General features: G+C 38.9%; 3 protein-coding genes across 12 annotated transcripts; 2 read left to right on the forward strand and 1 right to left on the reverse strand.

Moving 5' to 3' along the window:
* The first annotated feature begins 5,580 nt into the window (after nt 1-5,580).
* On the forward strand, nt 5,581-8,709 carry LOC103995158 (G2/mitotic-specific cyclin S13-7). 2 transcript variants are annotated; one of them, XM_018830906.2, is made up of 10 exons: nt 5,581-5,738; nt 6,626-6,734; nt 6,819-6,854; nt 6,955-7,006; nt 7,081-7,269; nt 7,348-7,473; nt 7,550-7,798; nt 7,865-8,023; nt 8,099-8,277; nt 8,358-8,709. In XM_018830906.2, the coding sequence occupies exons 1-10, from the start codon at nt 5,675-5,677 to the stop codon at nt 8,518-8,520; spliced, it is 1,326 nt and encodes a 441-aa protein (XP_018686451.2). In that variant the 5' UTR covers nt 5,581-5,674; the 3' UTR covers nt 8,521-8,709. The 2 variants fall into 2 exon arrangements, with proteins under 2 accessions (XP_018686451.2, XP_009413958.2); XM_009415683.3 differs by lacking the exon at nt 6,819-6,854.
* Nucleotides 8,710-9,818: 1,109 nt separating this feature from the next.
* On the reverse strand, nt 9,819-11,407 carry LOC135644103 (transcription factor bHLH106-like). The gene is made up of 2 exons (XM_065161548.1): nt 11,052-11,407; nt 9,819-10,715 (listed from the first exon to the last, which is right to left on the reverse strand). The coding sequence occupies exons 1-2, from the start codon at nt 11,313-11,315 to the stop codon at nt 10,260-10,262; spliced, it is 720 nt and encodes a 239-aa protein (XP_065017620.1). The 5' UTR covers nt 11,316-11,407; the 3' UTR covers nt 9,819-10,259.
* A 796-nt stretch (nt 11,408-12,203) lies between these two features.
* On the forward strand, nt 12,204-21,808 carry LOC135644372 (hydroxymethylglutaryl-CoA lyase, mitochondrial-like). 9 transcript variants are annotated; one of them, XM_065161881.1, is made up of 9 exons: nt 12,204-12,486; nt 14,557-14,812; nt 15,706-15,889; nt 17,007-17,186; nt 17,631-17,711; nt 17,810-17,973; nt 20,767-20,903; nt 21,134-21,249; nt 21,334-21,808. In XM_065161881.1, the coding sequence occupies exons 2-9, from the start codon at nt 14,646-14,648 to the stop codon at nt 21,580-21,582; spliced, it is 1,278 nt and encodes a 425-aa protein (XP_065017953.1). In that variant the 5' UTR covers nt 12,204-12,486; nt 14,557-14,645; the 3' UTR covers nt 21,583-21,808. The 9 variants fall into 9 exon arrangements, with proteins under 9 accessions (XP_065017953.1, XP_065017952.1, XP_065017957.1 ...); XM_065161880.1 differs by having other exon boundaries at nt 14,607-14,812; XM_065161885.1 differs by having other exon boundaries at nt 14,708-14,812.

The raw sequence follows: 21,808 nt of genomic DNA on the forward strand, positions 1-21,808 counted from the left end.
TCCGATGCCCAATCCGAAATGGCGGTCCTGGATTCTTACTTTTCATCCATGAGCATATCAAACTCGGATCCGGATCCTACATGGATCCAATATGAAAATACATTTATCTGCTTGTGTGGCCAATAATTAGATATATTTTAATTCATAATTAGTGTTTGTCTCATAGTTAATTATTGGGTGAGTTTCTCTTTTTTTTTTTGGGATTTTCTTATAAGGTACACCTAGTTTTTATTTTTTTTTCATTTGGTTTTTTTTTCCAATATAGTAAGTGTCTTTTGCTTTACCTCTCCCCCAACTCCCTCGTGATATTATTTCGTAAGGAGATGTGGATGATGATAAGTTGTGTTATCAACTATGTTTCCTTATAAAATAGTGGAAATGAGACTCCCAAAACCTTTCTTTGTGTTATCGACAACCATCACGTGTCAAGTCTGCTTTGAATAAATGATACGGGAGATCCATTGGAAAACATCTCAGGCCATTCATTCTTAAAGGTCTTCTTCTCATTGACAATGAAAGCATGGACAAGGATAAATTAAGGGGATTAAAGAAGGTGAACGATAGAGGTAGCATAGCGGGGTAGAGGCGAAGGTGGCCACAATGGTGGTAAAAGACAATAAAGGCATTTATAACAGGACGAATGCCGACGAAGGTGGCCATGGTAGCCTACAATATAATGAGGCAAAGGTGGCTATTGTAGGACAGAAATAGCAATAGAAAATGTCTACCCAAAAAAAGAGATGAAAATGATAAGGGCATTTAGGGTGTTAAGAGATAAAAGAGGCACCAAATGAAAAAAGAAGTCTACTATTCATAGCCTCCTTTTTACTATTAACAATCCTTTTAAAATAATAAATTATTATTTTTAGAATTGGTAGCCCTGTATTTCGTATTTTACCTTTTTTTTCTTCCTAACAACCTGTTGCTCCTTATTAGCAGCATCATCCTCAATGCCGACACTGCCAACTCTACTTGCTGTGAACGTCGCTCACTATCCTCTCCATTGCTTCTCCACTCACTATCTCTATCGTTGATGCTCATACGATGACCCATTGTTATTATTGCCAATGTCTTTCAGTGTTGACTCCACTATATCACATCCTTAGCTAGAATTGCCTAAGACATACGATACCCAAGCGATACTCGCTAGCAAAGGTAACCTTAACCTTGTGTAGTCCATAAAGGATCTATAAAGAAAAGTTTAAGAATATGAAGCAAGTAATTTATCATCATCATCTACAAAAATGAAAAAATAATTGGGATCATATAAAGGGGACTCCAAAAGTAGATGCAAACCCAATGTTCACCTAGCACTTCTGTTAAATAGAAATAAGCACACTAAAGATATTATATCATCTCTTAAATATATATCAAAAGCTTCATCCATCTCGATGTCATTCAAGGGTTTCTAAGGTACTAAGACGACTGAAGTTTCTCACTTTAGGTCGTTAGCCAAAAATCAGCCCATGTCACATGACAACGATGCTGCTTTGGGCCACTTTGCATGGCATGACTATAAATATTTTTGAGTATTATATAATAAAAACATAAAACAAAAACACTAACAACAAATAAAAATGAGACTAATAAGTGTTTTCTAACCCTAACATGTTGTATATAAGAAAACACCAAAAACATACAAAAACAATAAATAAAAACTAAAATTCATCGTGAACAAGTGTCGAACACCTTATTGCATTGCTCCATGATATTCTCTCATACTTATTTCTTTAATACTCTCGTTGAAGTTAAAAATTGATCATCCTTAGTCGCAACTTATTTGAGCTTATGTTGAGTTATCAACTTTGATCCATCTAATTTGTTGCAACTCGTTGCTAAGCTGGTTTAGTTGGTAAAGTTTGTTGAGTTGGAACACTTGGTGCTGATCGATAAGAGAATAGCCTTCATACTTGCATTGAAGCCCCTTGGAGGTGTCACCTTGCAAAAGCTTAAATGTTGTTAGTTGGAGCTTCGCTAATGCTATATTGTAGAACTTGAAGAGTACGTGGCTTTCTCCTATAAAGTTGAGGAGAATTCGATTACTTAAAATAGAATTCGCTAATGCCATATTCCATTTGAAGTAACTTTCAATTATTGTAGAGCTTCATTGTATAGGTGAAGAAAATTTGATTACTTAAAATGGATTCACCCAAATTCCTTGGGTTGTGTCCTTTGCTTCAAACTACTTACTCAACTTCGCCTACTCTTTGCTATCGCACTTCTTGAGTATTATAAGTATTGCTTGATCCTAAGGTTAGTTTCATCCTTGTAGAGCACTTATGCAATAACTTTGGCTAGCTTTTGGAATTGTCCATGCCTTATTTATAGTTGGAATTGTGGTCTCTCTCTTAGAGCATAAGTTTGGTCAAGACTCATCACAGTAGTATCATGCCTCATCTCCTAATGTTTATGGCTTTTAGTCCAACTCTTTCTCGACCAAGTTCTTAGGTAGTCAAGACCTCCATAGACTCAAAGTCATTATATTGTATTGCCTTGATTAATTAACTACTTCTACACACCCTACAACTTATGAAGAATTTCACTCTTGATCTTCCACCAATCAGATGTTATAGCATCTCTACCAACTTTGATTCTTTAGTTGTTCACTTGGCATTGATGTTCACTCACCCAGTTTTGCCTCTCAAAAGCACTGGGATATTTATAAGTAAAAATAAACTTTAGAATAGTTTGAGAGGTCCTATAGATTCTTCCACTTCGAAAATGATACGCAATGTAGATGATTAATTAGATTTTTAACTCATTCACTGAGTTCAAATTATCATTCCACCTTGCACTTTCGTAGAAAGGGCTTTAGCAAGTTGTTAGTATATCAGTATATTCTTCAAGTGCATCTGTCTTGATGGATCCTCGCCCTGCATTGAGGCCTTCTGACTCCAACTGTATCATTGTGGGATAAGTCTAGTCTTCACACCTCAATTTTTTCATCACTTGTATAGCTAAGAGTATATGTATATCCTTCAATGCTCTTTTCAAATGTGTCATCATATATAGAGAGTTATTGTTCATCAAAAGTTGGTGCTCATGCTCCAATCTCCAAACTTGATGTCAACTCCCTTTGCCAATCCAAAAATAGGTTCTGCCTTTAAATTGATTAATTTCATGTGGCTCAGACCATATGCTAACTTCAATCCAAATCGCTTTGTCTCTCAGTTTGCTATGAAATTATGTATAGCTCCTATGTCTACCAATGCGTGAGTCACCTTCCCATTCAGTTTAATGTCCAAGAACATCAGCAGTTTGTCATGTGCCTTTCACCTCTTTCATCATTGCTTGATATTACTCCCCTACTTGATTTCGTAGTACATTCAATAATTAAATCACCCCCATGTGAGATTATTGTGGTGATCATCTATCATTGCTTAGACTCTAACAAACTCGACCTTAAAAAGTCAATCTTCTTCTTTGGCCTTTACCGAAGCTTCTCTAGAACTTCACCTTATAATGTGTTCAGCAAACACACAACTCCTATGTGAGGTCTCGACGATGAATCATTGCTACTCGAACACTACCTACTAGTGCCAGAAGATTTTTACTTTATTTTTTCATCATATAAAAGGTATTTGCCAGATTTTGGGATGTTCCCTCTTGGTCCATGTCTTATCGAAGCGCCTTTGTTCTTTGAGTCAGAAAGCGAATCAACTTTTGTTAAATATGAAAAGATCTTGAAAACTTCGAAGGTAGATGTAGGCTCAATGTTCACCTAGCACTTTTATTGAACAGAAAGCGAGCACACTAAATATGATCACCCCTCAAATATATACCTAAAGTCTTATCTATCCTTGTGTCACCTAGGAGGTTCAAAGGTGTTGAAATGATTGATGTTTCGAAATGCTAGGTTGTTAGCTAGAAATGGCATATGAGAATGTTACTATTTTAGACCATTTTCCCTTCGTGTGATGTCACATAATCATAAACATTTACAAGTGTTATACGATGAAAACATAAAACAAAGATACTGACAACAAATAAAAATAAGGTTGATAGTATTATTTTTTTACCTCGAATATGTTGTATACAAGAATACATAAAATAAAAAATAATAGAAAACAAGAATAAAAAATATCATGCACAAGACATTGAACACCATGTTTGCATTATTCCATGACAGCTCTCCATTAACGTTTCTCACCATCGTTAACATTGCTCATTATCACTGTCAATATCTGATATTGATACTATCTAACCCTATTCATCATCCCCTTGATGCCATCCTCGAGGAGAAAGAAGAAAAAGAAAAAGAGAAGGAAGAATGAGAAAAAAATGAGAGGAAGCAGTTTAATATTTGTTAACAATTTTTAAAATAAAGATGTAAATAATAAAGAGAAAATTGTAAATAGTAATCTCAATAAGAAAACTAAAAACTAAGGGCACCTTATGAAAAATGTTCGATCTTTTCTAGCAAATCATATTTTAATTATTATAATTTTAATAATTTACTATTCATCATCCACTTTTTACTATTGATAACTCCTAAAAAATAATAAAATATTATAATCCTACTATTACTTATTTTATCTTTTTTTTTTACCCATAACCTGTCACTCCTTATCGATGTCGATGTTGCTCGTCGTCAATGTCTCTTAATGATGATGTTGTTCGCTGTTGACATCACTCAATGTTGTCAACCCCACTCCCTTCTCCTTTGAAACTATCCTCTAAGGAGGAAGAAGAATAAGAGGGAAAAAAAAAGGAGGGGGGGGGGACAAGGACAAAGAAAAAGAAGAGGAGGACGTAGGAGAAAGGAAGAGGAAGAAGAGAATATTTACATATATTTATAAAAGAGATGGTCTAAAAATATTAAAAAATTTAAAATGGAGATGCAAATACTAAAGAGAGGATTGTAACTAGTAATCTCCATGAAAAAATTAAAAACTTGGGGCACCTTTTGGGAAAAGTCCAAAGAAAGCTTTTTTTTTTTCTAGCAAATCGTTTTTAATTATTATAATTTTAGAAATTTATTATTCGTAGTCCCTTTTTATGATTAATAACCCCTTAAAAATAATAAAATATTTTTTTTAATTTCTTCACCACAACCTTATGCTCCATACCAATGTCAACACCGACGTTACCCCATGCTCCTTTCGATGTTGTCATCGATCATCATCGGATGCTCGTTATCGATGCCAATGCTCTTCGATGCGCTCTATCAATACCATTATCAATTGTTACCCCCTTCTATCTTCCAAGAAGAAAAAGAAAGAGAAGGATGAGAAGGAAAAAAAAAAAATTTGAAGTCTACTCCATTTACGAAGGGATAATTTAAAATTAAAAAAAATAAAAATAATATAGTAAATATTAAAGAGGGGATTGTAATTAGTAATTTTCTAATTTTAATTTTTCATGTTCCCATCCTACGATGTTTTTTTTTATTTTTTATTTTTTAAACAATCGTTAATAATATTATCTTTTGTTACTTCATCCGACGGCTCGTTTTTGGGCGGTGCACCTTCTCAGCCGTAGGATCTCCAAGATCGGACCGTTGCGAGTTCGAAAAAATTTGACCGTTGGAAGTTGGGACTTTCTTTTCAACTCGTCTCTGTTCTTTTAACCCTGCACCAAATATACCGAAGCCTAAAGGAAGAGCGATCGAGAGGGGAGAACGAGCTCGAGGTCATTTCTTCTTCTTCTTCTTCTCTCTTGAGGGCTGGAATCCATGATCGGAAGGGAGGAAGACATGGCTTCCAGGAGGCAGACCGTGGTCTCTGAGCAGCAGAGAGGTACCTACGGGCTTAGCCACGATGACTGCTTCTGTCTCCTAGGAAACCCTGTTATTGATTTGTGTTTTGGGTCTTTTCTTTTCAGTTTTCCTTCTTGTTTAGGTCTTATGGTCTGTCTTCGATCAACTCTGTTCTGCTTCTGCTCTTCTAATGATGTTGGTATCTCGTAAAGAGTTTGTTTTCGTGGTTTTGCTTCTTGGTACTGAATCGGCTCTGCCGTGGGTTTTAATCTCTATTAATTACATTAGGTCTCAAGATGGCATCATTTAATTCCCGTTTCGTATGTTTTCCTTATTTTTTATGCCTCGCAAATCTTTTTTTGCTAATTTCTGGTTGTTTTCATGCGATAAAAATCTTCTATTTTGCCTTGAATAATTTCTTCAAGCTCTCTGTTCGAAAAAAGCTTTTCCTTTCCTTTTTCGTAAATTTTCTTGATTTTAAGACTACCTTTTTCTTGATCTAGAAGCATTTTTTCTAAACAAGTTCATTGCTGCAACACAAATCTTTTTGCTGATTTCTGGTGGTTTTCATGCGATAAAAGCTTCCCAATTGCCTTCGTGAATCATTTCTTGATGTTCTCTGTTCGAAAAAATCATTTCCTTTTCTTTTTCGTAAATTTTCTTGATCTGGAAGCACGCTGACGAGCTCCATGTTGCCACCACAAATCGTTTTGCTGATTTCTTGTTGTCATCATCTGACAAAAGCTTCCCTTTTGCTTTCGTGAATCATTTCTTCAAGTTCTCTGTTCAAAAGATCTTTTCTCTTTTTTCTTTTCCCTGAATTTTCTCGATCTGAAGAATTCTGAGGAGTTCTTTGTCCTTATCTTCTTGATTGTGTGCATATGGAACCAAGAATTTGACCTAAATATTTCTTCAATTTATTGTTAGGTGGAGCTGTGCCTGTGGGGAAGCAGAAGAATGTCAATGCGGCGGACGCAAAGAGCCGCCGAGCGCTGGGAGACATTGGCAATCTGGTCAACATCCGAGTTGCTGAAGGGTAAGAGCAGCAATGCTTTATCTTCCTCCTCCAACCCACGATTCATTCTTTTGATAACATCCTACAATGCATTCATCTCATCAGGAAGCCGGAGCCCCATATAAACCGTCCCATCACTAGGTAGTCTCAATCAACACGATCCATTCTTCGTGAACGTGTTTGCAGTTCTTTCTTCCCCATTTATTGCAAGAATCGTCTTTGATCGATCATTTTATTGCAGAAGTTTTGGTGCTCAACTTCTTGCGAATGCACAAGCCCCTGCTGCTAATAAGGTATGATGATCCCTTTTGCCCCCTGTTTTCTTAGATCTTCTCTTACAACACAATCTAAATGATTGCAATCTCAGAAACCTGTAGCTATTCCGGCTAATGCAGCAGTTGGTAGAGTTGGCACAAAACCAGTTACCAAGGCCACTGCTGACACTGATGTGGCGAATGAAGAATTAATGCAAACATCTGCGAGCAGTGGTTCCTTCACCAAATCCTCGAGAAAGAAAGTTACCACACTTTCATCTGTGCTCACAGCTAGAAGCAAGGTACTTGACGAACATGCGCTTGCTGTGGTTTGCAGGTGAGCTGTAACATTGAATACCTGCTGTCTTCTGTTCTGTAAGGTTGCTTGTGGACTCACTGATAAGCCGAAGGAGCTTGTTGATGACATTGATGAAGCCGATAAGGAAGATGAATTGGCCGTCGTGGATTATGTCGAGGATATCTACAAATTCTACAAATCTGCTGAGGTAGTTCGAATGTCGTCTCTCTGTTTCCTTGAATCTTTATCTGTGGTAATGGTGTTTCTTTCCATCGTGGATGCAGCACTACAGCAGGCCTCACGGCTACATGGACTCCCAGGTGGAGATCAACGCGAAGATGAGAGCTATTCTTGCCGACTGGTTGATTGAAGTGCACCACAAATTCGAGCTGATGCCTGAGACACTCTACCTGACGTTCCATATAATCGATCGGTACCTCTCCATGGAGACGGTCTTGAGGAGGGAGTTGCAGCTTGTCGGGGTCTCCGCCATGCTCATAGCGAGCAAGTACGAGGAGATATGGGCACCGGAGGCGAGTAATTAGATTGTGTCAATTGCTGTCGAGGCATTGTCGGCTGAACTCGGAATCTGGTTGCAGGTCAACGATTTCATTTGCATATCAGACAGGGCTTATACCAGAGAGCAGATTCTTGGAATGGAGAAAGGTATCCTGAACAAGCTCGAGTGGAACTTGACTGTGCCAACTGCATACGTCTTCCTCGTGAGATTTCTGAAGGCTGCATCATGCGACAAGGAGGTGAGACTTCATGATCTGGTCGACTGAAAACCTCAGGTCGTGTTCATGGCACGATGTCATGTGATCACAATGCAGGTGGAGCACCTGACGTTCTTCTTCTCCGAGTTGGCTCTGACGCAGTACTCGATGTTGAGGTACTGCCCATCCATGGTGGCTGCGTCCGCGGTCTATGCGGCCCGGTGCACTGTCAAGAGGACTCCTCTGTGGACCGAAAGGCTTGTGCGCCACACAGGCTTCTCCGAGCAACAACTGCTGTACGTGACTGGTTAAGATTGCTCATTGACCAGTAGAGTTATGACCTGCGTAACTGAGCAAGATGATGATGATGATGCAGGGACTGCACAGGAATTCTGGTTGACTCCCATTCGTTGGCTCCTGAGAGCAAGCTCAAGATTGTGTACAAGAAGTATGCGCGTGAGCAACTTGGAGCGGTGGCGCTGCATCCACCGGCAACAACATTATTGGAGGAGTTGAAGGCTTCTTCTTCATGGAAGTGATCGGAGATTATAGCATTATCTCTCGTATATGTTCATGCTCTTCGTGAAGTATTGCTTTCTGTGAATAGGCAAATGTCTGTGAGTGTGGTGTGGTTGAAGCTGTAGAACGCAAACTTGATGGTGTGTGTGTATATAGCATGAAAACTATGGTTATCATCTGAATGCGAAAGTAACCCAGTTCGATCGCAAGGTGTTTGTTGTTTTGGCTGTATGGGGAAGGGTAGACGGCAGTAGTAACACTGCACTCGCGCATACGTCGAGCATCGACGGCCATGAAGTCGGAGTGTGTCAGGAGAAGGAAGGCGGAAGGAGCAAACCAGCATAAGACACAGCGCAAAGCCACGGGCAGACAGTGCAGCTTTACCCACTCTGGCTGGCCCACACTGTAGCCGACAAACCACCACCACAGCTCCCCTACTCCATCATGGCATCTTTGTTCTCTCTTCTTTTCACCCCCCCCAAGCACAAGCACAGTCGATCATTGCTCTCCAGCGCGCATGCATGTCAGCTGTTCTCAACCCCTCGCCCCAAAAAGACAAACACTCGTGAGGAAGAAGCGATGGGTGCTCTCTTCTTTGGGGGCACACGAACAGGCGGCAGCGCAAGCTCATAAGCATTCCCTCAAATGATTGCGGGTTCTGACAGCGCTCCGGCACGCGCGAGCAGGCGCGCTGCAAGTGGCGAAACCCAGTGGTCCCTCCGCCCCCCTGGCTACATGGAGCGCAAAGCAGCAGCAGCACACGCGAGAGAGAGAGAGAGAGAGATGTAGGCCTTCATGAGGACGAGAGGTTAAAGCTGCATGCTCTACTCATCTTTCCCACAGAAAACTAGAAAAGCTGCGACCATCTTTACTTGTTACGATGGTCAATCGAGCAGCAGCATCAGCAGCATCCCACCTCGGGTCCTGAGAAAGCAACAAAGCGAACGAAACACCGAGGTTTGTGGCTTGCTTTGCCTGCTTATTAGCATCGAAAAGGCTCATGATGGATCAACAGCTGATGTACAGGATTGCTTAAGCTTCTGTCTTCAAGCTCACAACACTTGACAAGACCTGTTTAGCTTGTAATCCAAGCCTGTCAAAGTTTGGTTCAACGAGGAAACTGTATGTGTCTCAGAGATTTCAGGAGGCCCACTTGGAAGCTGCAGCTCCTGGTCAATTCTCATTGTTCCTCATAAAGTTGCCAACTAGGGCATGTTTGACATTGTTCATGGTTTCCTAGGAACACAAATAATAATAATAATCTCCATGTTTTACACCACTTCACAATTGTTTTCAGCAACAAAACTTTAAGAAGATGTTCAATAAGAGCAATTTTTACAAGTTTCAGAAGAAGAAACTTTCTGAAATCACAAAACTCGTCATGCCAAACACCAAATAAGAGCTTTAGATCAGAGTTCAGAAAGTGAGAAGCTACAACATTACATGCATGTTGTAAACCTAATGGTCATTGGCGCAAGTGTTATGGTAGAATAGGAGTACTAACATCAAGACTATGACCATTTCACACTGCTAAAGAAGTGCATAAACTATATATACTATCTTCCATCTTCCATTCCCCATGGTTATACAATTAACGATTACTGCACGCTTCATCTCCACGCTGTTATTGTAGTAACAAGTTAATTCATTTCTTCTTACAATATTGCATGCAACCCTAAGCATTCACACCAAGCCTTAAGCCACCACGAAGAAAGCGGAAGCTGCATACCAACCACAAGGAGAGACGGCTGGGGAACCCTTAGGACGGATTCCGGTCGACGAGCCGCCGCCTTTTGCAACGCTCGGCGGGGAGCGACCGGTCCACGAGAGCCTTGAGAGCGTCTCTCAGGAAGGCGCCGCCGGAGTCGCCGTCGTCGTCGTCGTCGTCGTCTGCGTCCTCGTACGCCTCTTCGTCCTTGGCGAGGATGAGGACGTTGCGCACCCGCCCGCCCAGCGTCGCGATCTCAGCCCGCAGAGTCTTGAGGTGGAGCGACCGCAGGGTCTCGATCAGCTCTGGCAGGAGATCCGACCTGTCCTCGCAGCACAAGGAAGCCTCGAACGTCGATCTCTGGCCGCTGATGGGGGCGGAGGACGGGAGCACAACGATCTCGTCGGTTTCGGTGGGGAAGAACTGCGTGTCAGCGATCTCTTCGGTTCGTTGCTTCAGATCTTTCATGCGCTCGACGACCTTCGCCAACAGTGATGCTTTATCTGTCTGCGGAGGACATGAGAGGAGTTGAAGCTTAAACGGAGGGGAAAGAAAAGCCTAACCCTAAAAGCAACCCTAGAAATCATAGCTACTTTCTGGTATGACGCTTCTTCCCAACCCTAACCCTAGTCTCCCGATCAGCGACGGATTCGATCTAGCGCAGTGAAGAAGAAGAAGAAGAAGAAGAAGAAGTTTCCCTAACCCTAATCCTGTCATTTCTTCTTGGGAAGAACAAACACTACAACAATCACAAACCCTAACCTGATCTCTTCACCAAACTGACAAACCGAAGCAAAGCCAAACTCGAAGCAGGCAAGTAGTAGAACAACGTGAGAGCAGGACCTTGGGGTCACAGGCAAGAATAGATCGGAGACGGTCGAGGTGGGACTTGATCCTCTCCCTTCGTCGCCTCTCGGCCTCCCTGTGGTTCCTGGTCGCGGCCAGTGCTCGATCCATGGGCGTGGCGTCGATGGCGTCACCGCTCATCTCCATCTCCATCTCCATCTCCATGTGAGGGTAAAACGAGGACACAAAGTATGCAGGCAAACCGTTCGACATCGCCGCCTGATCTCTCCCTCCTCGGCTCGCCGACAGCGTTGGGTACATGTCCCGAGCTCTACAGATCAGAACTCATTCTCCTCATAGGCGAAATATATAAGTGGTCGGACTCCTGGATTCCACTTTGCCGTGTTTATCGCGCATCAAAGATTAAAGGAGCTGCCACGCGAGAGAGAGAGAGGAAAGGTTAGCTGTCTGCATCATTCTGTAGAAGCTCTTGGGAAAAGCAATGGTCCACTGACATGCATGGGTAGAGGTGGCATGCAGTAACTCTTGAGGTGTGTAGCAAATCTTTCCATGTTCTCAAGACAAGAGGAGAGAGAAACCGGGACTTGCACTAACTCCATTTTTGCTGCTGCACTTATCAGCTAATCCCTCTGCACACACCAGTGAATTGACTTCAGTATGGCTTTGGAGCTGACATGGGCGGATCATCTGCAGGTATACATGCAAAAGGAAGTCACACTTTTGAGTTGCTTGTATTTGTCCATTATGGAAAAGAGTGATATATAGGAAATGACATGTACGAGACTTGAGACGTATGGAAAGCTATGCTATGACTCCTATCAAGATGATGACTCTCCACTGCTCTGTTCTCTCGAGGCCTCAAAAGGAAGAGAACATTGGCTTATGTACGTGCTACAAAGACGTCAATTAAATCCAATCTCAAATATGACTAAGAGTAAAAGAAAAGGAAATGCGATTTAAACGGGTCGAGAAATGGACGTGATCCGCTAAGCAATGAAATGGGAAACGCTACCAAATCACACGGCCCACCATATTCTGACTTACACGTGGTGATCATCCGTGCCTCGCAAAAAGAAACCTCGGCACTCAACATCCTACGTCCGAGTCGATGAGATCAACGGCTGAGATTTGATGAATTTTTAGCGCTTAAATAGGTCTTCCCCGATACGTTATTACCAACGCGCGCGGTTGCCGGCGCGTTCGGGCTTCTCTCACCCCCACCGAACTCGACACCCGGTTTTGTTTGCGGAGGAGGAGAGGCGAAGCGAACGGCGAGGCTGAGCCAACTCGATCGCTCAAATCTCTCCTCTCCCAACCGACCCCTTCTTTCCATTTCCCTGTCATTTATACTCGATCGCTTCGCTCCGAATCAAAGAATCAAAGAACTCTTATTGTATCCGATGGTGACTGGAATTAGGAAGGGGAGGAATTCCTGATCGCTCCTCAGGTTTGCTTGCCGTCTTCGTTTCAGGTGTCTTTCCTCATCTCTTTAGTCAAAATACCGTGAATCGGGCATACTGTTTCTGTTTGACTTTTTCATTCGAGTATAATGATTGTGTTGGTGTTGCGTGTTGTAATCAATTGATAATTGAGAATTGGTAAACCTGATTCAATCGCCGAATTAATTCTTGTTGTACGATCATTCTTTGTTTAGCTGGATTCATGAAACTCTCTGCGCGTTAGGATTTGGAAAGGGTAGACTAGCCCAGCCGAGGGCAGGATGATGAAGTTCTCACAGCCTTGTCGATGATCTTATACTTGTGATGACACAAGAAAATTTTGTTTTCCTGTAGTTCTGGCATTTTGCGAGGAGGAGTTGTAACCAATAACAACAGGGAATATCAAATGCGCTCTTATTACGTCACAAGATTAGCCTCATATAGCAATGATGTTTTCTCCACTAGACTTTTCTCCTGGTGGCAATGCAGTTGGTATAGCCTGTCTTGGATCTTTTAGACTCTTCAAAGTAGGTTATTCATGATTTGCTGCTAATATGAAGACTCTAGCATTGCCAAGGGACAATTTTTTGAAAGATTACTTGAGTCACTATACCATTTACATCCTACTTATGCATATTGTGACGTCTCTGCCCTTTCAGTAGCTTTATTGAATCATATCATGAATAGCAGTAGCAAGTACACCTGTTAATGTGCTCTTGGCAAATGTCCTGGACTATCCTATCAGTCCTCTGAAATTTGGTTTAAATGCCGGAATACTGTGCTAGAGATATATATGGAACTCACTTGAAAAGGAGGAGTTTTCAATCAAGGAATCAAGAAATTTGAAAGGCTCTTTTAGATCCTTTCTTCTACGTGTGTTGTCAGGAATATATTCACTACTTTCCATTGTATGTTAGATCTTTCTTTCAAATGTTCAGAACCTTTTCTTATAAATCTCACTGGTTGGTGTTTCTGTTATCTGTTCTCCTTTTGTTCAACATTTTTTGAACTTGTAACTTGCTATGAGGCTGATTATGACATGTTACATTGCACTTGATTTATGCTAAAAGGAAGTTATATAGTTCATACTTGTTGATCAATCATTATTATCGTTAGATGTGAAAAGTACTAAAAGGTCATACAGTCACTTATCCCATATTTAACGGCGGTTTGCAGCAAGTCCAATCCCATGTCTCAGTTAGTATCTTTAACTTGTACTTCACTACTGTCATGTTGAGATGGCAATTCTATTGATTAATTGATTATTGTATACAATAGGTTAATTTGTCTATAGATATTAATGCCTTGAAAAAAGTCTCCCGTAAATCATTTGGAGATAAGATTTGCATCTGTTGACACCACAAGTCATCCAGAAAGATGAATTTGACAATTGATTGATAGAGCGGCTGTGAAAATCTTCTCATGAACTAAAACAATCTGTGGTGATAACTAGTTGCAGTTGGTTATGCTGATCTTCTCTGTGCCACTTATCTATACTAGATTGATGTCCTCAAATTCCAAGTCCATCATATCTTCTCTCACTATCTTTGAACTCTACTTCCTTTCTTAGCAATTGGTATTTGGATCAACTTATTTTTCCTGTCATGGACTTAATGGTCTTCTCTGAACATGTCCAAACATCCTTGAACAATAACCTCTCATTGTATCCCCAGCTGGTGCTATCTTCAGCTAACAATTAAGATGAGATACATGATGCAACCTGTTGACTCATAAAATAATGAATTATTACATACTCTGAAATGTAAATATTGAAGCAATATTAGTCTTCTTTAGTATGATAATGTGGATGGCTTACAAAGTTAGTTTTTTCTGTTTTTGACAACTGTACTGATAGTATCAACATAACTTTTAAATGCTTTATACTTGCATAATATTGATATTCCCAAATATTTTGTATTTAGTTCGATGTTACAGGGTAGTACTTGATGGATTGCTATAGATTTTTACTGCATAGTTTGTTACTTCTAATTTGATCTGTTTACAATGATACAGGTACTAAGTATGTTACTTTTCTCTGAAGTGCATCAGATTGCCGTGCACTGCTTTTGATAATAATGCTGATACAGAACATTTTCTTTAAGTTTGGGCGCTGGACTAGTTTCTTCTCATTGACATTTGCTCCCATTGCCAGTTTTCCATCCACTTCAAAAATGTCAAGCATAGAACAGTGATGGGTTTTGACAACATACCAAAATTGAGTGTTATGGGTAGGATTCAACATTGCAGTTCCAGTGCTTGCAGGCACAGGGTTGATGAAATGGAGACGAGCAATTGCTTAACCAAAGGAAGAATGTGCAGTTCATTGAACAGCTGCACATATGTGTTACTCCAGCCAAAGTTTGTAATTAACAATCCTAGTAAAGTGAATGTTCATCATCCTGCTTATGTTTTGTAAAGATTTTTGTTTATGGCATTGCTTTAAGTTCAAATCTTCTTTCTCCCTTAATTTATTTTCTTTTACTTATACTTTGTAGCAAGGTTTTAAACCTTGGTCAAATACTGGTTTTCACACATTTGGATCGGCATAGTGCCAGTACACTAGGTGGTATACTGATTTTTCACCTCTCAGTATCATTGAAAAAATAATAAAAGAATAAATACTAACTGGTACAACCTATATGGTCTGGCACCAATCCCTATAAATTCCCATTGGTATATATCAGTTCAATCAGTAACTGTATCCTTCCTTTTCAGTACCATTTTGTTTTTATCTCTTTTCAGTTCTTTTCTCCGTAACCCACTAAGATATGGTTTTTGGTGCATGAGTCATAATTGGATATGAAGTATATTATAATGTTCAATGTGGGCTTAATGCTGATATGTGCTTGTCTAGCTTGACCATACCTTGTATTGTTAGGCTCAGGTCAACCACAATCAACAAGCTTGTATTATGTGTTATTATCTCATTCAGTTGAATTATAGTTTGGTAGTTGCTATTTGTGGCACTTGTTTTATTCATGGATAATTTATGTAATGTAGATGCACCAAGAGAGTTGCATATGATTTTAATAAAGTTATGATATGGTTTCTAAAGATAACTTTTGGTAGGATTTAGAAAAGAATCATGGATTTTAGAAATTATATATTAATGTGATAAAAGTTATGTCTTTATATTTGTCTCTTGATTGATTTCTAAAATCATTCATATATTTTTTTGCTAAAGTCATTACTCCATTATTGTTCTCTCTGATTGATTACTAAAATTATTCATATATCTTTTCTCCTTTCAGTGAAGAATATGATTGGAGAAGACAGCCAAGGGATATATTTTCCAGAGATCTGTTAATCTGGAATATGCTACACACTGATAAGAGCCAGTTTATATTCTCCAGTGTTTGTGATTCACAGCATCTACATGATCCTCAATATAAGTCCTCTTGCAATGACATGGAAATAGGAGGTGTTGCAAGCAAGGTGCTTAAATTGATAGTTTTACTCCATTCCAACATCAAAAAGCTTGATGGTTTTTAGTGTTTTGCTCCATGTCTTGGTTGGCAGTAGTGTTGGACAATTTTATAGAATATATCCATATGAACCGTGTGGTGCACCACACATTATAAGGTTCTTTAGGTTCTTACGTGCTACCTGAATACATATTTTTCTATTGAAGTGACTTTCTACTCCTCTGTTGAATAATTAAATGTGGGGTTTGTCCTATTATGCAATGAATCTGCGATGTAAAACGGTAGTGCCAGTTGGATATTTAGGTCTTTCATAAACGTTAAAGAACATGCAGTTAAAACTTAAAGGGAAGAGAGGAAGATTCACTTTGTCTATTTATTAAATTCATTGTGACAGGTTTTAAGCTAAACTAAGCCTCTAAATTGTATGACATTGTGTTAGTTTCTAAGACCAAATTTACACACTTCTACTGTGTTTCACTGTTTGCTTAATCTTGCCTACTAAAAGTTTGGATTTAACACACTAAAGTCGAAATGCTAATATCAACTAAAAAGAAGATTTAACCGTGATGGAGAACAACCTTGTTGTTGAGTGATACGAGATCTTATATTGCCCAACCTAACTAGGAATAACCATGAAAAATATATATTTGATGAGAACCTACATTACATCAAATATGCCTTTTGTATCCTTTTTTGATGCACTTAATGGCTTGGATGAAATTGAGAAACGCTCAAGACTGCTAATATGAAGGATCAACAATTGCTGTTAGGTTTGACAATCTTCAAAAATTAACTGAACTTTGTAGTAAACTAGAAATCAAATTGCTTGGGCTTGAGTCACTTTGGCCATTTATGGTCATGATTTAAGTGCTGATCCAGTTACAAAATCTATCAGACAAGTACATCCTGGTCAGAACAGCAATATGATTCATAAGCAAAATTACATTTTGCAACTTATTTGGTATTTTTTATGATTTTTTTTTTCTTTTTAGTTTTGATGAGTATTGGCCATTTCACTAAGTAGATATGAAATTCTGATTTATTAGTTTCATGCTGATGCTTGATTGCTATGCTTGTCCAATTAGGTGAACCAAATAATTTTGAATTATTTAACGTGTTGTTTGCAGTTCTTTGGATTTATGCCAAAATTTGTGAAGATAGTAGAAGTTGGACCTAGAGATGGTTTACAAAATGAAAAGCTCACTATACCTGCAGCTATAAAGGTTCAATTGATACAGAAGTTGGTTTCCTCTGGATTATCTGTTATCGAGGCCACAAGTTTTGTCTCTCCAAAATGGGTACCACAGGTAATATGGATTTATTCTCTCATCATTAAATAGTCCATATTAGCATAGAAATTTGTTCTTTTAGTTTGGTTGTTCTCCCAATAATCTTTCAAGAACTTAAGAACATAATTGAAGATTCCACAATGGTACCTATATGTTCTTTCATGTACAGTTCGTTGGCATATTATAAAGTTGCATACTCTTTCACAACCAGAAGAAAGAATGCAATAAACCATGTCCTATAATTCATAATGAACAATGCTGCACTGTTCAATACATTTAGCTTTAGTGAGATCTGTAATGGAGAATAATAATTTTAATAGTATATGTAATTCTCAACTATAATATTGTAAAGCTCAAAGTGTTGTGATGAATATGAAATTTGTGCATCTATCCGGAGCCAGTTTATAGATGTAATCCTTGTAAATTGTAATATTATTTAATTGATTTTGTATTTTATTATAGCTAGCAGATGCAAAGGATGTCATGCAAGCCATTCATGTTGTGCATGGTGTCAAGTTTCCTGTCTTAACTCCAAATCTCAAAGTAAGTTTCATAGATCAAGTCTTATTTTGACAATCTGAAGTAGCATGTATCCATCAAAGCAAGAGGCAATAGTTGATAATTACATATGAAATATGCAGGGTTTTGAAGCAGCTATTGCATCTGGCGCCAAGGAAGTTGTCATATTTGCATCAGCTTCTGAGTCCTTTTCTAAGTCGAACATCAATTGCACCATTGAAGAGAGCCTTACTCGTTATCATGAAGTTGTTGTTGCTGCAAAAGGACTTGCAATACCTGTTCGTGGGTATGATGCTCCTACTAACTTATAGTAGCATATTTTCATATTTTTAAGAGTGATAGCTTTCAGTTTATTATACAAAGGTTCTGTAGTATTCACTTGAATTACCTTTCTAGAATGTTATTTTTTTACATCTTTATTATGTTTAGTCAAATGGGTTTTAGCTCAAACAACCACTATTTCAGTGACAGCACATTAAATATTGTAAAATCATCTCAAGTTGTGAAATATAATAGATGGAACAAAGAAATTGTAGGGACAGTGTAGGAAAGAGATCAAGTCATGAAAGGAGAGAGGATTTGAGCAATGATGTGTACTTTTCTCTTAGATGCCCCAATATATTGCACAATATGGGGCATCCATTCAAGACTCAGTTCCCCAACAGCCGGTGGAATCTTCAGTTAGTCAAACCTCCCTATTTGATGTGTAATAGAGGAGGTTCATAGGACAGGCTGTGGTGGGAGGTGAGAGAAAGAGGATCAGAGGAAGAAAGAGAAGTTAAAAAATAATGATGCAGCACCAGTCAAAGATATTTCTTCGTGAACCAACAGTGAGCATGATAAAGAGGCCTGAGTTCAAATGCATCAAATTCAAGCTTCAAATAGGTTCAGCTGAAGGCCTGAAATTGCAGTATAAATAAAATAATAATAATTTGGTTAAGTTTCATTGAGTTGATAGAAATCAGTCATTTAAGTTTATTTCAGCCATTAGTTAAGGCTTAATTGACTCATTATAGCAGCAGATTTTAGCAATAAATGGTAGGCAAAATTTCTTTGTTCGGCTTCCCAATATTAAAAGTAATGTTTGTGATCTATTTCTTGCCTTGTATAAGAGATAAACTTTTGTCAGCAAAAATATTAAAATTGGCATAAATTTTGGAACTTCTCCTCTAATTGGTGGTATCCCATTAAAAGTTACTTGAATTGAATAGTGGGATGCAAAATAAGTTTAATGAAAGGAGGGTTTTTTTTTTTAAAATAAAGAATTCTGAGGGAAGGAAATTGTCTAAAACATAAAATATGCACTTACAATTTAATGGCCTGTATGTTTGTTCATGAGAAGAAATTGTTTTCCTGGTTTTATGCTCTCTTCTCATCTAATTTCATTATTCTTTTCACATCTACTTCTCTTTTGTTTGCTATCCCTAGCAAAGATAATATTTTTCATTTTGGAAGACCTTAATAAGTTTGGAAGCCATTTTCTCATTATTCCTGAATTGGAAAGGAAGGAGGTAAATAAGCCACAGGCATTCAAACTCACCTTGACATGTCAAGTGAAGAACCTTTGATCTTTCTCTTGTAGAGAAAACATAAGAAAGGAGAAAAACTATCAAATTAACTTTTCTTTGCTCAGTTCCCAACTAATAGTCTCTTGTTTTTTTTTGGCATCCAAGAGCAATCTGGAATCTTCATAATCTGGTCTTGCACATACTTTGGAGAAAAACCCACTCAATTGGGAATCTTGGTTGAGTAATTGGCTGTCAATAGCTTGCTTGCAGGTTTTTCATAATTTCCTCAAAAGTTATGGCAAAAGAGATCTTTCGAGTGTCAATAGCTTGCTTGCAGGTTTTTCATAATTTCCTCAAAAGTTTTGGCAAAAGAGATCTTTCGAGTGTCGTGTGTTCTTTGTGTATAGCTCCAATTAAAATTTACTCCAAGATTTTGCATGAATTTGCTAACATTTTTAAGTCTCAGCAAAAGTTAGAGACCACAAGATTGTCATCAAATTTATGGACGTACTTGGTTCACTTGATCACACTTCATTTTACCCTTACTATTCTAATGGGTGAGGAGTTATGACGTGTCATGGACATATAGGCATGACACTAATCCTATATCCAATAAGAAATGAATATAAATTGTATAATAACCATACACTTGTACAGTTATTGGGAGAGGTATAGATAACATAATGACCAAGGGAGTTACAACTCTGTGAACCCTGTGAATGTGCAGAGCATGCTGCAGAGTTTAGAGACGCAAAGAGGCCAGGAACTCTAGTAGACATGGAATTTGGTAACATTAGTATTTCTGACACTATAACATGAGGTGCTATGGACTATATTCCTTGTTGCATCAGTTGTATTATTAATGATATCTGATTATTTGTAAGCTAGAGCAGCGGTCATCTATTTCTCAGACCTGCAACTTATTCAGATTAAAGTTATACTAGTTCATGATAGACTATAGATTGTTAATTTTAGAGTTTGATTTTCTTTTATTTCACTCTAGTATGTGTTGTCAGCTTATTTCTGGATTAGTGAACCTGCTTCACACAACAGCTTTTAACCAATAAAAAAATTTCTTGTGAAAATTCTCTTGTTGGATATAGCGGCTAGCCCAAAATGATAAGCATTATTTTGTTCTTGGATGAAACTAGTCCTCTCAATGAGAACATATGGAGACTGAAGGACATTGCCCAAATAGACAAAATGACAGGAAGGATCCATGTAGCTGATTGCAATTAGTTGGGCCTAGGGCAGGGTTAGTTGCTTTGGAGAGTATATTAAAGTTAAGCGTTGCCAATAATGCCTATAATCCTGGATGACTGATGCTAACTTCGAACTTCACTATGCAGATTCTTATCATTGTGCTAAAACATCTTATTCGTTAAATATATGCACCTACAATTTAGATCTTTTTTTGGTGGCATATGTAACGTTGTAATGCATAAAATCTTATTAATCAATGTTTTGATTTTTGAAATCATGGACAATAAATTTAGATCCTTTGTTGGCATTTGCAGCATTGTTATTTGGTATAACACGTCTGATCTGATGTTAGCAATATTAATTGGTAGGTATGTGTCTTGTGCCATGGGGTGTCCTGTAGAAGGAACAGTGCCTCCAGAAAAGGTGGCATATGTGGCTAAAAAGCTTTATGACATGGGCTGTTCTGAAATCTCACTTGGTGATACCATCGGAGTCGGTACTCCAGGTAGGATTCGTCCATTTCTACCACATACGGTATCTGTATTTATAGTATATGCTGCCCGAGAATTAACAGCTACTACTGTCCATTTTGGCTTTTACAGAACCGTGTTATCAACATAGTATTTCATCAACAGGAACAATTAAACATGTTATGATGCCTGCTCTAGGATTACAACAAAGTGGTACTTTGCTGCTGGATGCCACTCTGACATTAATTTTTTTTCTTCCTAATAGGGACTGTGATTCCGATGCTCAAAGCTGTAATGTCTCTCATTCCAGTAGACAAGCTTGCAGTCCATTTTCATGATACTTACGGCCAAGCGCTCTCAAACATTTTGGTTGCTCTACAAGTAAGCAAACTCCGATCCGTGTCAAGCATGGATCTAAATCCAAACGTCTGTTTGATCTTCATCTGATTTCATTCCTACGAACAGATGGGGATCAGTGTAGTCGACTCATCTGTGGCTGGCCTGGGTGGATGCCCCTACGCCAAGGGAGCTTCAGGGAACGTGGCCACCGAAGACGTAGTATACATGCTTAATGGCCTCGGCATCAAAACCAATGTGGATTTGGGCAAGCTCGTGGCTGCTGGGGACTTCATCTGCAAGCATTTGGGACGCCGGTCCGGATCAAAATCTGCCACTGCATTGAGCAGAGTCACTGCAGATGCCTCCAAGATCTAATGTAAGATGGCAGTAAGAGCACCCATTTGCTATGTTATGTTATCAACCATTGGTTACCTCCCCTAATATAGGGGTTCAGTTGGGATAATCGATCTGCTTATACCTAAATGGAAGAAATTGTCAACTTGTTTAATGTACATGAAATAAATGTTCCACAATGTCATCAGTGAACTTGGATGCCAAACTTGAACTTCAATGAAGTTATGGAAATGTTTGTCTTCTTTTT

Source organism: Musa acuminata, chromosome BXJ3-8, assembly GCF_036884655.1.
Source record: "Musa acuminata AAA Group cultivar baxijiao chromosome BXJ3-8, Cavendish_Baxijiao_AAA, whole genome shotgun sequence".
NCBI classification, from domain to species: domain Eukaryota; kingdom Viridiplantae; phylum Streptophyta; class Magnoliopsida; order Zingiberales; family Musaceae; genus Musa; species Musa acuminata.